The sequence below is a fragment of the Puma concolor genome, chromosome B2 (genome assembly GCF_028749965.1).
Source record: "Puma concolor isolate L17-30 chromosome B2, mPumCon1.1.hap2, whole genome shotgun sequence".
Taxonomy (NCBI): Eukaryota; Metazoa; Chordata; class Mammalia; order Carnivora; family Felidae; genus Puma; species Puma concolor.
In genome coordinates, this window is record NC_141671.1 from 11,611,401 (window position 1) to 11,628,641 (window position 17,241).

Genomic DNA, 17,241 nt, shown 5'->3' on the forward strand with positions numbered 1-17,241 from the left:
ATAGAACTAGATGGTTGGCCCCAGGAAGTTGTTAATCTTGCCTCTCTTCTTTTTTTTTAAGTTTTATTTATGTATTTTGGAGAGATTGAGAGAGAGAGGAAGAATTCGTGGGAGAGGGGCAGAGAAAGAGGTAGAGAGAACCCCAAGTAGGCTCCACCCTCAGTGCCCTTGAACTCATGAAATACGAGATCATGACCTGAGCCGAAAATCAAGAGTTGGATGCTTAACCAATTGGGCTACCTGGGCATCCATCCCTAGCTTGCCTCTTTTGCTCAGCATTATATTCCAAGAGCCTAGAACAGTGTCTGTCACATAGTAGGTCCTCAGTACTCATTTGGTGGGTAGATGAATGGGTGGACTGAATTAGTGGACCCGGGAACATTCAGAGGTGGACTGAGTTAGCGGACCCTGCAACAGGACAGAAATAAGGAGGGGAGCACCTGGGTGGCTCAGTCCGTTGAACATCAGACTCCGGCTCAGGTCATGATCTCACAGTTCATGAGTTCGAGCCCTGCGCGGGCTCAGTGCTGACAGCTCAGAGCCTGGAGCCTGCTTCGGATTCTGTGTCTCCCTCTCTTTTTGCTCCTCCCCGACTCACACTCTCTCAAAAATAAATAAACAAAAGAAATTAAAAAAAAAAAAAAAAAAAAGAAATGAGCATTACTTAGAGTCAAGCCCACAACGTGGCACCTGTTGGGAGACAGTGTGGAACCTCTCTCCCCGGCTTGTTCACACGGTCTGGCATTATACCTGAATCCAGTGCTGTTTTCCCATCAGAGTGTCTGTCTACAGAACAGGACACATACATTGTTTTATTCATGCTGGGTGCATCCTCTACGGCACCGTGCGCACAGTAGGTCCCCAAGTCCCACAAATTTCAATGAACTTGTGAATGACTGAATTTCTACATTTAAGCAAAATCGAAATATTTCTCCCAGATTTAAAGTCTGAATTTAAAAAAAAAATTTTTTTAACGTTTATTTATTTTTGAGACAGAGAGAGACAGAGCATGAACGGGGGAGGGTCAGAGAGAGAGGGAGACACAGAATCGGAAGCAGGATCCAGGCTCCGAGCTGTCAGCACAGAGCCCGACGCGGGGCTCGAACTCACGGACCGTGAAGATCATGACCTGAGCCGAAGTCGGACGCTTAACCGACCGAGCCACCCAGGCGCCCCTAAAGTCTGAATTTTAAACTTCGGTGCGCTTCAGAATTGCCTGGCACACAGTAAGCTCCCGATAAGCACTTGTTGAACCAAACAGAATCAATCAGATTCACCCAGTTCCGCCCTGGCAGCGAGGTCTGCATTTGGCAGGACAACAGAACCCATTGCTATTAAATTCTTATGTAAGAGCGAATGACCCTCCCAGCCTACTTGACGTCTCTCGCCCAGGAGAAGTGGAGGGGAAGGGAAGGGAAGGGAAGCGAGAGCGCTGTTGAGAAGCACACACTCTGTCGGCGACAGATGCACAGATTCATTTCTAGCCTCGGGCCCCCACTTGGACCCGAAAAGACCGCTGCACGGGGTGTGGGGCGGGCGGAGGGGGCGGTGTGCTGGCAGTGCGGTCGCAGCGTATTTCATTCCGTGGGTAAGGCCTGCCCACCCGGTGCGCCCTGGGGCTCCCGGTCTGCGGGTGACAGCGGCCCCCCTGGGGGACTCAAGTTCCAGGCGGTGCTCCTGGGGGTCCCCGCGGCCGCGGGTGCCGGCAGAGGCTTGGCCCGGGGCTCCCCAGGCCCCCGGCCCCCCCACCCCGGTCCGGCCTCCCCAGCGCCCCGGCCTCCCCAGCGCCCCAGGCCCCGCCGCGCGCCCCCTCCCCCGGCCCAGCCTCCCCAGCGCCCCAGTCTCCCCAGCGCCCCGGCCTCCCCAGCGCCGCAGGCCCCGCCGCGCGCCCCACCCCCGGCCAGGCCTCCCCAGCGCCCCGGACCCCGCCGAGCGCCCCCACCCCCCCCCCCTCCCCAGGCCTGGCCTCCCCAGCGCCCCGGGCCCCGGTGGGGCGGGGCGGGGCGCGGAAGATGGCGGCGCGGCCGGGCCCGGGGCGGGCGCGAGGGGCGGCGGCGCGGCGCGCTCGGCTGGGCCGGCGCGGCTAGAGCGGCGCCTGGGCCCGGCCGCGCGGCCTCCTCCCGCCCGCGCCGCCGCCGCGCGCCCCGCCCCGCGCTCCCGCCCGCCCGCCCCTCCCCGGGTCCGGCCGTGCCCCGCGTCGCGCTCCCCCGGGATGGCCCGCGCGCCTCGGCGCTGCCTCGCGGAGCACACGGCGGAGCGGCGGCGGCCGCGCTCGGGGGGCGCGCGGCTGCGGCGGCGGCGGCGCGGCGCGTGAGGGGCCGCCTGGGGCCGAGCGGGCGCCGCCAACATGTCGGATACGAAGGTAAAAGTTGCCGTCCGGGTCCGGCCCATGAACCGGCGAGGTGAGCAGCTTTCCGCTCGTTTTTCTCTGTGGTCGGGCCGAGGGCGGGGGCAACTTTGGAAAGTGCGGGCCGCGGGGCCGGTGGGGGGGGGGGGCGCGGCGAGAGCGCGGCGGGGTCGGGGCGGAGGCGGCGCCGCACTGGCCGCGGAGCCCCCCCCCCCCACCCCCTCCCGGGCGCGCGGCTCCCGGCTCCGGGCTCCCGGCTCGGCCGCCCCCCGGGAGAGCCCCGCGCCCTGGGGGCTGCAGGCGCGGATGCTCGGCTTGCGGCAGCGGCCCCCTTCCCCTCTTGCTTTCAGAACTGGAACTGAACACCAAGTGCGTGGTGGAGATGGAAGGGAATCAAACGGTCCTGCACCCTCCTCCTTCTAACACCAAACAGGGAGAAAGGTAAAGGGGAGCCGAGAGGGCGGGCAGGGGGGTCCCACCCGCAGTCTCCTACAAGTGGGAGCCCGGAAAATGGGATGGCTCTTCCGTATGGTTACGGGGACGGCTTCAAGTTTGTCGCACGCTCCTGTCTGAAGCTGTTACAAGTCCAAGTTCCTCTCCTCCCGCGGCACCCTCCCCCCCGTCCCCTCCCATCTAGAGTGGCTTCAGGCAGGGCACCCTGGGCCACCGCCGGCACCAGTCCGCTGCGTCCCCGGCCGGCTTCGCGGCAGCCGGACAGAGGGGGCCGGAGGGAACCCTACAGACGACCAGCCCCACATTTTACAGATAAGAAGACTGAGGCCTGAGGGGGCAAGCGACCATCCCAAGGCCTTGTTTTCGTGAAACCCAGTGCCCCTCGTTTTTCCCCTACCACTTCACAGTGTGCTTTATTTGGCAGAATTGCTTAGGGACTTTGTATGTAAAATGAAGGGGGGGGGGGGCGTAATAAAGCCGAACAGTATTGTATGATGCAGGCTGAGGCGTGGACCATTTAAAGTCTATTATTTTGTTGGTGCTGGGTCTAGATAATGCCTGAATGTAATGCGCGAATTTTGATTTTCAAGGAAACAAAAGTAGTGCCCTGAGCTGCATAGACACTGGGGGGATGTTTAAAAAGGGGCTGCATTTACTAGATGGCAACATATTTGCATTTGAAAAGTGGTAACTCTTGGATCCTTATTAATTCTGCTCTATTCCACGCAGCAGTATGGGAAAATGCCTTAAAATAATTTGAATATTTGGCATTTTTCTGGTAAGCCCCTGAGAAGAAAACGGTTGGAATTCATTCAGCATCGCAGTGCAGTAGCTTGTAAAAATAGGAAAGATGAAAACTGTAAGTTTGACAGAATTAATTCCTCTGGGACATGAGTATAAGTGTGTTTCTAAAAGTCACCTGTTGATCGACGCGCTACAATTTAGTCATTTGTGCTCTTGGGAGGTTTGGCACTGAATAGAGACTGAAGTAGGATTTGTTATTTTATTGCTAAAGGAAGCAACTCTTAACCATAAGGAGTGCTCTACTGTTAGCTACTGTTTAATGAAATATATAATCATGTGGTGTTCACGCACAGTTTTGCTAAATTTGGGGGAAGAAGGTGTCAGGAGGTGAGATTGGGAGTTCTTTGCATTTTGTGCTGAGGCTAGAAATTTTTATTCAGTTTTCAGACTACCTATAGCAGATTGTTATAGTGATAGTAAATTGCTAAGTTATACTTCAAATGTTTGTTAAATGCTTTCAGTAATGGATCTATCCTTGGATAATATTTTTGGATACATTGTAAATATTTATATTATTTTAGTAGTACTATAGTTGTATATTTCATGGTGCTAATGAGCCAACTGAGTAAATTTAAATATTTACAGATTAAATTAGGTGCACACAGCATCAACATTTTTTCTAAAACTGGGTATTTTTATGTTGTCCCCCCTCTCCCCCCCAAATTCTGCCGGGTCAGATTCTTCAAAGCAGCCGGGGAAACAGGTAGAACATTAATATTAGCTTCTATTATGTAGTTGTAGCTTCTGTTTCCTTTGCTGCTTTGGCACCTGCTCCTTGTCACTCTTAACCGTAGGGAGTGCTACTGTTAGCTACTGTTTAATGAAATGAGCTTTGTGATTCGTGGAGAGAAACATTTAATTCTGTGGAACTTGGATAAAAATGATAACTGTAGACCGTTGTTTAGAAATGCTCAATAACTAGTTGATCATTTTTAGGGCCACCACTGCAGTTACTAATCAGGGTCTTTTAAGTAAAGGTTTGTAGGATGATTTGGGAATTTATCCATCTGCTTGCTTATTGGAATAGCCCCTTCTCTGAAGCTGTAAGAATAGCATTGAAACATGGGAGTTCTCTTGTTTTGTCCTCCTGACAGATAGGATTCTTTGGTGGATGGACCCTTCTGTGGAATTCTGCCTGGGTACCGGTCATGCAGTTTGCAGAATACTTGAGTGGAGTCAACTCCACAGAGCCACTTGTAGGTTAGGACTATTGTCTTTGCAAGGATGGAGACATCAAATGCATTTTGATTTTCATTATGCAGCTTGGTGTCATATTTCTCCACCAGGTTTTCACTTAAAGCAACAGTGCATTTAAAAATAGAAATGATTCCTCCCTTGGGCTCTGGGTTGATTAATTACAACCATGCTTCACATTATGTTTGCAGTTCATTTCTATCATCTGTTTTGGGACAGAGCTCAGGGCAAGGTGGGAATATTATTTTTCTTACCTAGAAGTTCAAGTGTTTAAATAATATTGGCAGACCTATGTCAAAGTGAGAATTATTATTTTCCTGAAAATTGCAAGAAGTTGCAATGTATTAACCATGAGTAGAACATTTAAATTAGTGGGTGAAAGTTTTCAGTCTTAACAAGTAAAACCAAGCAAGGGTGCTTTGATTTCCAGGGAAAGAAACAGGCTTAGCTTTCACAACTTTCCTCCTTTATGGAATCAAAGCCAAGACTACATGTTAAGGACCAAAAGATCATGGGGCTTCTGAGGTTAAAGATATTTGTGTTGAAATTGTAAGAAAATACACTACAGAGTTAATAGTTGACATATATATAATATATATAATATATAATACAATATCAGGTTAATAGTTGACACATATACTCATCACCTTTTTGAAATATTAAGACATATATGAACATGTTTCTTAAAATTCTATTGCATTTACCATTCAGGAGATATTTACGACGTTCAGATCATTTAGGTACCTTTCTCGGCACAGGGGATCCAAAGATCACTATGGGCCCACAATATTTTTGATATGTACCATATCATTTGGAAATTACCAGTTTCCTCTTCTGTCTCCTTTTGAGTTTGCAGGCTCCCTGAAGGCAGGTACCTTATCTTACTTCCCTTTGTGTCCCATGCCTCCAAATAGTACCTGGCACATAGCAGGCACTCAGCAAATGTCTGCACTGAGTTAGGTCCCCCAGTGTGAGGGGGGTACTGAGGAAGGGCTGAGGAAATGACCAAGGGTCCTGGCATCCTGCAGGGACAGATGATAGCATTTGTGTTGGCCTTGTGGTTGCTAAGAGTGTAGGTTCACATCTTCAAGATCAGGAGAAAGTCCTTTGTCAAAGAAAGCTTGAAAACACACCTGCCACAGATTATTTCTGGCTGATTGTGTGTCTATGCACGCAGCACATGGACTAGGATGCAGAAGGAAGGCAGTTCAGGAAGAGGAAGAGAATAAGAAGCCCTAATTGCCAAAACAGGTTATAGTTTAAAAATCAAAGTATCAAGAGACACATCCTGCAAACTCTTTCACCCTGCTGTCTCCCCTGTTCTCACATCCCCTCATCTCTCTGAAACAATGTATATTTTTAGATACACACACACACACACACACACACACACACACACACACACACACACGTGAATCTATTGTTTATGTATATTTCAACAAATATCTTTAAACACCCATATGTTAATACTCATTCTTTTTTTATGTCCAGTTTGGATGGGAGTGGTGGTTTTAAAAATACAGATGGGTAGCTTAGGAACCTGATTTTATAACTTTTAGGAAGTGAAGCTTTATTATGAAGAGTATAATGGAACTTGTTTCTGTAGATGTTTTGATCTTATTTTATGTAAGTGAATTGTTGGGTAAGCATTCACAGCAATGTGCATGTATAACCCAGCTAGGTGGAAAGAAAAATGGGCTAAATTTAGGCTCTTAGTAAAAGAGCATCAAAGTTTTAGCTTCTTGACCAATTTTTCCATACTGTGGGATGTGTGGTGTAGCTTGTAAAGGGTATGCTTGGTCTGTGGGAGAAAGCTATGTCTTCGTCAACTGTGTATATATTTTCTAGTTTATATATTGTATGTTGTAGTTTTTTTTTGTTTGTAGTTTTTTTTTTCCTCCACGCTGGCTTTCCCTGCTATTCCAAAGGCTTCTAGGATGGCACCTTCTGCTCAAGTATCTTTGTAGATCAGAAATTTAGAAATTAGTGAAAGTCATATGAAATTTTAAAAAATAGATCACTTAAGGATCAGTAAAATTCCACCTTATAAAATTATTTGGGTGACTTTGAATTCTCTTCTGTTTTCTGTGTTGTTATATTTCTGTCTAGCTCAAATATTATAGTCGATTGTAAGAAAGCAGAGCATTTAGATTTCATTAACTTAAGAGTGATCATTCTTCATGCATGACATTTGTGGTATTTTAAAGAGCATTATTATGGAATGTTTTCATTATCTGTCAGTGCTTTCCGTGTCTTTGTTTTAAAATAAAGGTAGATTGGAATTTCTTACTTCTAAGAAATAAGACTAAATGTAATTATAATGCAGTGTAGATTAGTGTTTTTAAAATTATTTTATTCATAGTCCACAGTGAAAACTACATTTAACATCATGGACTGTGTTTGTGTGTATGCACGTGTATAAAGGTTCACAAAAATTTTACTGTATGCAGTGTATCTGTTATTTTCTATCCCTCTCTGTTCTAATTCATTTTAGAAATGATGGTTGACTTGCTTAATAGATTTCATAACCCACTAATGGGTTACAAATTTATAATTTGAAAAACAGGTTTAGTGGGTAAGAGGCTGGGTTCTGAATACATATATGTATATATGTAATATGTGTATAAAATCTGTACACTTTATGTATTTATTTAATCTCCACACGCAACATGGGGCTCAAACTCAACCCTGAGATCAAAATTTACATGCTTTTCTGGCTGAGCCAGCTAGGTGCCCCGAGTGTACATAATTTAAAGTGTAAAGTAGTTCTATAATTTATAAGGGCTGTGATAAAAAAAGAAGAAATCCTCTTCTTCATTTCTTTCCCCAGAGGCAACTACATAATAGCAATTTTAGCTTATTCTTTTGGAATTTCCCTCCATATTTCTGAATAACATACTGGTAGTGCTAGTTTCTTTTTTTTTTTTTTTTTTTTTTAATTTTTTTTTTTTTCAACGTTTATTTATTTTTGGGACAGAGAGAGACAAAGCATGAACGGGGGAGGGGCAGAGAGAGAGGGAGACACAGAATCGGAAACAGGCTCCAGGCTCTGAGCCATCAGCCCAGAGCCTGACGCGGGGCTCGAACTCACGGACCGCGAGATCGTGACCTGGCTGAAGTCGGACGCTTAACCGACTGCGCCACCCAGGCGCCCCTGGTAGTGCTAGTTTCTTATGTGTGTTGTGTTCTCTTTCAATGCTCTATCCCCATCTCACCCCCAAATTCTTCCCATCCTCCATTTCCCCAGTATAGTTATATGGTAATTTTGATAATATGAATATTTAGTATTTACATTATTTATATGACTATATAATATAATTAGCTGTTTACAATTGAGCCATGTGCTCTTCTGTGGTTTCTTTTTCTGTCATACAAATTTTTTTTCCCCTGGAGTTAACAGTTGCTTTTCTTTTTTCTTTAATTTGCTTCTTTTTCTATGTACTTATCCTTAATTCAACATTTAAATCATTAAATTTTATCTGCTCCTTACCTAAATCTCCTTTCAGGAAATTCAAGGACATTCAAATACATTAAGTTCTCTCTTGATCTCATCTTTTTAGAGACATTTATCTCAAGCCTTCCAATATGCTCCTTTATGAATGGTAGTCTTCTGTGCCTGACTTAGCTATCACCTGGGGTTGCCTGTCACATTATTCTGAGGATTCCTTTTATCTCTTTTCTGTGTGGAATCTCTTGTTTTTCTGTTTCCTTTTCCTTTCTTGGTTTACTGCCTTAATTTTGTAGAACATATTCTTTTTTGTTTTTAATGTTTATTTTTGAGAGAGAGAGAGTCAGAGCAGGAACAGGGGAGGGACAGTGAAAGAGGGAGACACAGAATTCAAAGCAGGCTCCAGGCTCTGAGCTGTCAGCACAGAGCCTGATGTGGGGCTCGAATTCAAGAACCAGGAGATCATGACCTGAGCCAAAGTCAGCGCTTAAGTGACTGAGCCATTCAGGAGCCCTGGCATGTTCTTTAGTGGCTTCCATAGAAAGGGCAAAGTTTTTTGAAACCATGAAAATGTCTAATCTACCCACTCATCTCATTGATAGTTTACGTGGGTATCAAATTCATTTTAGGGGCATCTGGAGCCTGCTTCAGATTCAATTGTCTCCCTCTCTTTCTGTCCCTCCACTGTTCCCATTCTGTCTCTCTCTCAAAAATAAACATTAAAATTTAAAAAAAAAAATATTCCATTTTAAAGGCATTGGTTGCTCTGTTGTCTTTTATCTTCCCATGTTTCTGTTGAAAAGTCCAAAGTTAGATTTCTAATCCTTTAGATGTTACATAGATTTTCACTTTCTAGAATCTTGTAGAATATTCTTCTCTGTTTTTGAGAAATCACAATAGACCTTTTTGACCTGAGAACTTGTGTCCTTGTTCTACCTTCTAAGAGATTTCTCCACTTTATCTTTCAACCCTTATGTTTAATTTTTCTTTTATGCTATCATACTTTTAATTTCCAAGAACTCATTATTTGGCCTCTGCCTTTTTTTTTTTTTTTTTTTTGTAGTAGCCTATTTTTGTTTCTTGGTATTTTCACTCCCTTTCTCAGGACATTAATGATAGTTTTCTGTATATAGTCTACTTTTTTCTTTTAAGTGTGTTGTTTTGTTTGTGTTGATCTCCGTCTTCTGTGTTAAGGACCTTTGCTCAGTTGGAGCTGAATGCAGCTAGACTCTGGTTTCTCTGGGGCAAGGACTATATATGATTCATCTTTGTATTCTCAGTGCCTAGATTCAAGAATGCCCAACACACCAACACAAAGGATTTTGTAAGTTCTCTTCACTGCTTAAAAAAAAAAAATTATTAAAACCTTTTATCCAACCCTTTTTCTGTTTAACTTCCAATAATGGAAATAAAAATAATGATTTCCTTTTTCTTAAGAGCATACGTAAACCCTGTAATTGAAGGTAGTAGTTGCCTTAGACGATGCTTAATTACCAGCAATCATGAAGATAATTAGTTGTAGCTGGTACAAAAAGCTGTAAAAAGTAGAAAAATCTTATTTTTGCATCACTACTGCAAAAATTTTAGTTGAGAGATTTTTTTTGGAGTCAGTTTTCATTTAAAAATATGTATGCTTATGGGGCTGGGAAAATTTTTCTAAATGGTACCAAACTGGCCAGTTTATCAGCCCAGTTAACTTGGCTTCTTCTGGTAAAATCTAGTTGGAAATAAGTGGATAACTTGAATTGTTTCCAATTTTTAACAAAATTAAATATGCTTCTCACTCATATTTTTAAGAAATTTACAGGAACAGGTTTCCTGAAGACATCAAGGTTTCTCAGAGTTATTCAACTACAGTTACCTTTTCTCAAATTTTCCCTGGAGCTAGAGTAGAGAACGTGTTTATGCATTTAGAATTTAAAGGAGTTTGGAGAATATTACCAGCATAGGAAACAAAATAGCAGAGAAACCAACACAGAAACACTCAGAAAGATTACACCGTACCTTGACAACGTAAGAAATTCAGTTTAATAACAACGGAGCTGTCAATAAAGGAAGTAATGCTAAAATTTATATGAAAACATGTATTAAAACAATCAAGAGTTGATTTATGTGGGATTCAGGAGCTCTGCTTTCAAAGAAGGCCACTCTACAAAACATTTCTGGGACTTTATGTTTGCAATAGTAAGAAGAAAATGTGAGAAATTCCTCCTGGGTAATTAGTTTATTTGGCATTTTATCACCCAACAAATATGTGGAAACTAAAAGAAAAAATGTCAGGTTTTCACATCTTTCTAAAGTTTTGTTTGTAAAAATACACAATCCTTCTATTTGAATGTAGAATCTAAGGTTAAAAGGAAGAGTAGAAAGAAGAAATCCTTGTGACTCTCAGGAAAGGACAACTTGTCTAAGCCTAATCATTTGCTTCAGTCCTGTCTTGATTGCGTGTTTCTATGAGATGAACAATTCAGTGAGTCACTGATAAAGTAGTAGAACTATTTTACAAAATTGTTCTTGCAATGGACTTTTCACATCAAAGCACAATTACATCTTTTTAGAAAGTTGCTTCCTTAGATACTCTAAAATGTTTTTCCATAGTTAACTTTATAAGAGGTATGGCAGAAAGAAAAAGGGATGGGAGTCATTGTCTGGCCAAGACTAACCAGTTATTCTTATTTTTCCTCTACCTTCATTTTGTCCTTGTCCGTGTAATACACAGATTTGCAATTTCAGTTTTCTGTTTTGCTTTTCTCTCATTTATGTTTTTGTCATGCATGCAACGTAAGTTTCACAATTATAATTTTAATAATTGAATGGTTTGTTGAGTTTCATGTAATTTTTAACCATTTAAATGTTTTTGGGCCTAAAGATTGTTTCTCTTAATGATTATAAATAACCGAGGGCATCTTTATGAGACTTTTTAGAATTTTTGCTAACTGAAAGGCATTTCTTCTCATGCAAATTTGCTAACTTAAAAATACACCTTTAGAATTATATGACTACATGAACTATTCTCTTACATTGTAATGGAATTAAAAGCTGATGATTTATAGATTTAAATATGAGATAGGTCATGGGAAAATGATTTTGTAGGGTCAGTAACAAGACCAGTCATTCTTGCCCTTGAGTGTGTGTGAGAGTCATTTGGAGAGCCCCCACCCCAAAAAGTTCTGATTGAGTCAGTCTGGGATGTGGCTTAAGAATTTGCATTTCTAACAAATTTCTAGATGATGTTGATCTGTTAGCTCAGGACCGAGCTTTGAGAACTGGTCTAGATGAGCACTGTTCAATAAAATTTTCTGTGATGATGGAAATGTTCTATATATCTGCATCCAATATGGTAATATTAGCCATATATGGTTACTGAGCTCTTGACATGTGTCTAGTGCAACCAAAGAACTGTATTTTACATTTTACTTAATTTAATTTTAATTTAAATTTAAACAGCTACATGTGGTTGATGGCTACCGTATTGGATAGCCCAAGTCTAGACATGATTGCATGTTAGAATCACCTGAGGTGCTTTATTTAAAAAAAATTAAAACAAATTTTTTTACATTTATTTATTTTTGAGAGAGAGAGAGAGAGAGAGAGAGAGACCGAGTATAAGTGGGGGAGGGGCAGAGAGAGAAGGAGACACAGAATCCGAAGCAGGCTCCAGGCTCTGAGCTGTCAGCACAGAGCCCGACGTGGGGCTTGAACCCACAAACTGTGAGATCACGACCTGATCTGAAGTCAGATGCTCAACCAACTGAGCCACCCAGGCGTCCCCCCCACCAATTTTTTTAATGTTTATTTACTTTTGAGAGACACAGAGATACAGAGAATGAGTGGGGGAGGGGCAGAGAGACAGGGAGACACAGAATCTAAAGCAGGCTCCAGGCTCTGAGCTGTCAGCAGAGAGCCTAATGCAGGGCTTGAACTCAAGAACTGAGAGATCATGACCTGAGTTGAAACCAAGAGTCGGACACTTAATCAACTGAGCCACCCAGGTGTCCCCGAGGTGATTTAAAAATAGATGTCTGGGGGTCCCACAATGACTTGCATCCCTTTCTTTCTGGCTAAGCCAGGGTGCACCTTAGGCATTGGGATTTTTAAATGCTTTTCACATGTCCCAGTTCCGATTGTTGTTTAACAAGTTGCCCCAAAAGTTAGTGGTCTGAAACAACCATTTTCTTATGCCCATGGATTCTGTGGGTCAGGAATTCAGATAGAGCAAAGTAGGTATGACTTGTCTGTTCCACAAAGTCTGTGGCCTCATCCTTGAAAACTAGAAGTCTGAGGTGTAGACTTTAGAAGGCTTGACCAGCTTGAATGTCCGAGGCGGTTAACTCACATGGTCGCCAGTTGGTTCTCATGTGTGGCCAAGGTTGAAAATCACTGGTCCAGCTTAATAAACCAGGTTTTAAAGGCCAGTGTCACACCTTGTCCTTGGGTTTATTTTACCATTTTGATTGTGATCATGTACTCATAACCATTAACTTTCTGAAAATTAATGTAGGAAAGCCTCATAACTCAGGCTAAATATTTACCTTATTCCCATAATTTATGGAACTTTCATAAGGTTGTGGAAGTAAAGCTAAATAAATTCTCTACCACTAAGGAAAGAAAAAAAGCCTCCTGCTGTCTAGCCAGGTGTGTGTCATAAAAATTTCTCCGCTTATTTGTTTTACTTGAATTGCAGCAGCAGGAAAGGAAGTACCTCAATTATCTAGATGTAGAGAGAGCCCTTGCCTCTTGCCTGGCCCATCCCTGGATACTGACTTACTGGGAAGCATTGGTTCTTCAGCTTTGCCAGCGGCCTGTGGGCCACAGTTCCCTGCCGTGGACCCCTGTGATGATGGGGTCATCCCAGCCTCTGCTCCTGTTCTGTCGCAGAGCCTGGGGACCCCTTGTATGTGGAGGGGTCTGCACAGCGGGACAAGCTAGAAGCTGGGGTGCCGCTTGGTTCTGCCACTGACGTGATACGGATCCTTGAGCTGGCCATCGATCCTTTTCCGTATGACCTTCTGCATCTGTAAAGTTGAGGGCTAGACCAGATAAGCTGTAAAGTGTTTTCAGCCTTGAAATTCAGATTGCCCTGACCTGTGCTTACATGTGCAGTTGCGTCCAACAGTGTCAGTAGGTAACACTTATAGGAACTGAAGTGGGTTGCGTTGTAACTTGCTTCTCAGAGTGTCAGGAAAACTAGGGAGGACAGGGTCACTGTTCTCAACAGGCTGTTTGCCTGCAGTAGCTGATGCAAGAAGTGAAGGCGTCAAGTGAAACGAGACAGCCAGTAGCTCTCGCTCTCCGAAGTCGTTATCAGCCAGCCGAGGAGCCTGGGTCCCTCACAGACATTCTGCGTGCCTCCTACCTCGGCTAGGGCACCAGCTCCTGGATGCACCCACAGGGGGTTGTAAGTCATCCGATTTGGACCTTTGGATTCGTTTCCATCTAGTACAGTTGTGCTTTTTTGGGAACCAGTGATTTTTAAGCTGTTCTCCCAGGCATGCAGCTGTTTTATGTAATAAGCATGTATGCATGGGGGTGGAGAGATGACATTTCCAGAGCTATTTGCCTGAAGTGTCCTTGGGTAGTTTTATTTCTGAGGGTTCTGTTACAACCCTTCCAAACGTTGGTTGATGCTCTGTATTTCCTATCCTCCATTGTGGGACCAGCTCTGGTTGGGGAGAGAGAGTGAGAGAGAGAGAGAGAGAGAGTGTGTACACATATGTCCCTTTTGGTTTGTGCTCTTACTTTCTTTTGAACGCAGAATGGAGCTACTGATTCCGGGCGGCTCTTCGGTGTCTGCTCTGTAGGTGTGATGAGCTTTGCTGCTGTTAGGAGCAGTGTGCGGAAAGCATCTGCCATTCCCTCGGGGGAAGAAGTTTGGAGTCTTGGAACAGGAAGGAAGCCTTGGAGGAAAGGGAAGCTTTACTCTCTGCTGTTAGCTCTTTGTGTCGTCTTGAGGAGACACTCCCTGGATTGTACATCCACCACCTAGGACCACAAATATTCCTTTGTCTCAAGCTGGGGGCCTCAGAGGAAAACCAGAAGGGGCAAACGGTGGGGAAATGTACAGACGTTGTATTACGAATATCAAGTAGGTTTATCCCACATTTTGGAAGGCCACAAACAGTAAACCCACATGTAGTTTGTTGAACAGATTAACAGCTATTTATTTATTTAAGTTTATTTATTTTGAGAGAGAGAGAGAGAGAGAGAGAGAGAGAGAGAGAGAGAATCCTAAGCAGGCTCCGTGCTGTCAGCACAGAGCCCAATGCGGGGCTCGAACTCATGAACTGTGAGATCAAGAGTTAGATGTTTAACTGACTGAGCCACCCAGGCACCCCTAACAAACCTTTTGATAGACTTACCTTCAATGGATTAATAATCAAGTCTTCAGAATTGATGCTTTATATGCCCACTTATCTATTATCTCAGCTAAACAGAGAATGTTTAAAGATTTCTGGCTGAACCTACAGTTCTAATTGCCCTTTTCAAAAATGGGTAACAAACTGTTAGGGTTTTTTGTTTTGTTTTGTCATTTTCTCTGTCTTTACTTCTATTTATATACTTAATTAAAGTTTAGACTTCTCTATACAAATTGTAACGGTTACATTATTACATTGAGAAAGATCCTTAAAATTACTTGTTTCAAGGGTAATGTTTTGAGTAAGTAGGGAGGAGTGTGTTTGCGAAGCTTATCAAGATAATGGTGTTAAATCTGAGCAACTGTATCCAGTTTTAAACATCTGCTTTTTTGACCTGGAGTTACAGAACAAATAGGTGACATTAGCATGGCAACATAACTAAGTGTTTTTGAAGCCTTGAACTATTGCTGGGTTTGATAGAATAATATTCATCTCTTGAGGATGACAGCTTAGTCTGAGCTTTTATGATGAATTATGCAGTGGAAATAATTTTCCAAAATTGCTGGCCTACTATACTCCTAAGGGACTTTTTTTTTTTTTCTTTTTAAGTTCTCTAGCCAGGTTATTATTTAACTAGTTTTTTCCAAGAGTTAAAACTCTTTCCTTGCTCATTGGTTCCCAGACTTGAGAAGCAAGTAAAAAAAAAAAAAAAACAAAAAAAACAAAAACAAAACAATAGAAATAGGGGCGCCTGGTTGGCTCAGTCAGTAAAGCATGGGACTCTTGATCTCAGAGTCATGAGTTCAAGCCCCATGTTGGGCATAGAGCTTACTTAAAAAAAATAAAAATGAAAAAAAAAAAAAAACCAATAGAAATAAAACTTTGGATAAACAGTTTCCAACTTCTTTTAAATGTGCCAGGCGAGCACACAAAAACAAAAACACCAACTGCGTCTTGATACTTCATTTAATAAAATAAACTGCTTAACAACAGAAGGAAGGATATAATGAGAATTTAAACATTGGATAAGTTTAGCTTTGTAAAATACAGTTTAGCTTTGTAAAGCTAAGTTTAGCTTTGTAAAATAACCACATGGTTAATTCTCTCCTTTCCTGGGAGTTGATGGGAGCATCACCACAGGTCACCCATAGACTGTGACGTGCAGTTGGATGTCCCTGGTGTCTGTGATATTTGGTAGTACATCAATCATTACAGTTGTCGGCATCTTGACTCCTTTGATCCTTCAGGCTAAAGCACATTCTATTATGGGGTGCCTGGGTGGCTCAGTCAGTTAAGCATCCAGCTTCAGCTCAGGTCATGATCTCTTGCTTCACCAGTTTGAGCCCTGCATCAGGCTCTGTGCTGATGGCTCAGAGCCTGGAGCCTGCTTCAGATTCTGTGTCTCCCTGTCCTCTGACCCTCCCTCCCACTCCCTCTCTCTCTCTCTCTCTCTCTCTCAAAAATAAATAAAACCATTTAAAAAAGTAAAGCACATACTATCAATGTTAAAAGTTCTTTTTTTCTTTTAAAAACTGAACAAAGCATCCTTTTATGTGTATAATTGAATATTTCTAATGGTACAGGGTTCATCTTTGCTTTTGTAGTTTGATATATTGAAATCAGTCGACCTGTCTACAAAAAAGTTAACCTAAACGGAGTTTAAAATTTCTTAAGTATGGTAAGTTACCTTGTATCCAACCTGGAGCTTTTACTCTCCATGAAGGGAAATCTTTTATTTGCCTTCTGCAATGTTTCTGTGGCCGTTAGTTGGGTATGAAGAACAAAGCATTGTGACAGAATGGTGTAGTGGTGTGAACTTTGGGGGCCACCTGCTTATGTTTGAGTCACTTATTGGCTGTGAAATGTTGGGCAAGTCCCTCAAACCTCAGTGCCTTGGTTTCCTCGTTTATAAAATGGAAATAATGAAAGTGCCAGACATGGTGGTGATTGTGGGGATTGGCATGGTACCTGCCACATAGCACCTACTAAGTGCTGATAATTTATTATTTTTATTACTGTGGAACACCTAAAGCTCATTGACCCGGGTTTTCTTCCTAATACCGTTTCTTAGTCATTCCGAGTTTAATATACGAAGTTTTGGTTTTTTTTTTTTTTTTACATCTAAAAAGAGCAATGAAAGTAGGAAACCTCACAGTTCTTTTGAAGTATTATGAAATTTCTGATTACTTTTGATTGAAGTGTATACGTCAGAAAGACTCTTTTGTCTTTGCAATGACCGTGGACCTTCAGCCCTGAGTTCTAGTTACTGGGTGCTGGTCTTTGTTACCTTAGACATAGTACGTTCTCAGAAAGTGTGGGTTAGTATTTGATTATATTTCTATTAATAGGATATAATTAGTGGTTAGCAGGCTTTATTTAGTGTAGGGGATTCTTGGATGGTTACTTCTACCTAGACCGAAATTGACTTCAGGGGCAATGGCTGTCTGAAGGTACTGATACATTGTGTTCAGTAATATAGGGTTTCTGTACCTCTCTTTTTCTTCCTGAGGTGACTGATTTTATTATCCCAGTGCTCAGCCTGGTGACTCTTGTTCCAATGGTTTATACAGGAGACGTAGACTCAAAGCGTCTCTATTAAACATTCAAAATAGGGGCGCCTGGGTGGCTCAGTCGGTTGG

The 17,241-nt window shown here is 42.9% G+C and overlaps 1 protein-coding gene across 9 annotated transcripts in view; it reads left to right on the plus strand.

The window, feature by feature from the left end:
• Positions 1-2,168: 2,168 nt before the first annotated feature.
• The window catches only part of KIF13A (kinesin family member 13A), a 219,129-nt gene continuing 204,056 nt past the window's right edge, over positions 2,169-17,241 (plus strand). For 8 of the 9 annotated variants that reach the window (XM_086706170.1, XM_086706172.1, XM_086706173.1 and 5 more), the window contains exons 1-2: positions 2,169-2,402; positions 2,698-2,788. In XM_086706170.1, the coding sequence (XP_086562296.1) occupies positions 2,348-2,402; positions 2,698-2,788 (146 nt within the window). In that variant the 5' untranslated portion in view covers positions 2,169-2,347. Of the gene's footprint in view, positions 2,403-2,697; positions 2,789-17,241 lie in introns of those variants that run through there. The other variant, XM_086706176.1, reaches the window with a different exon arrangement.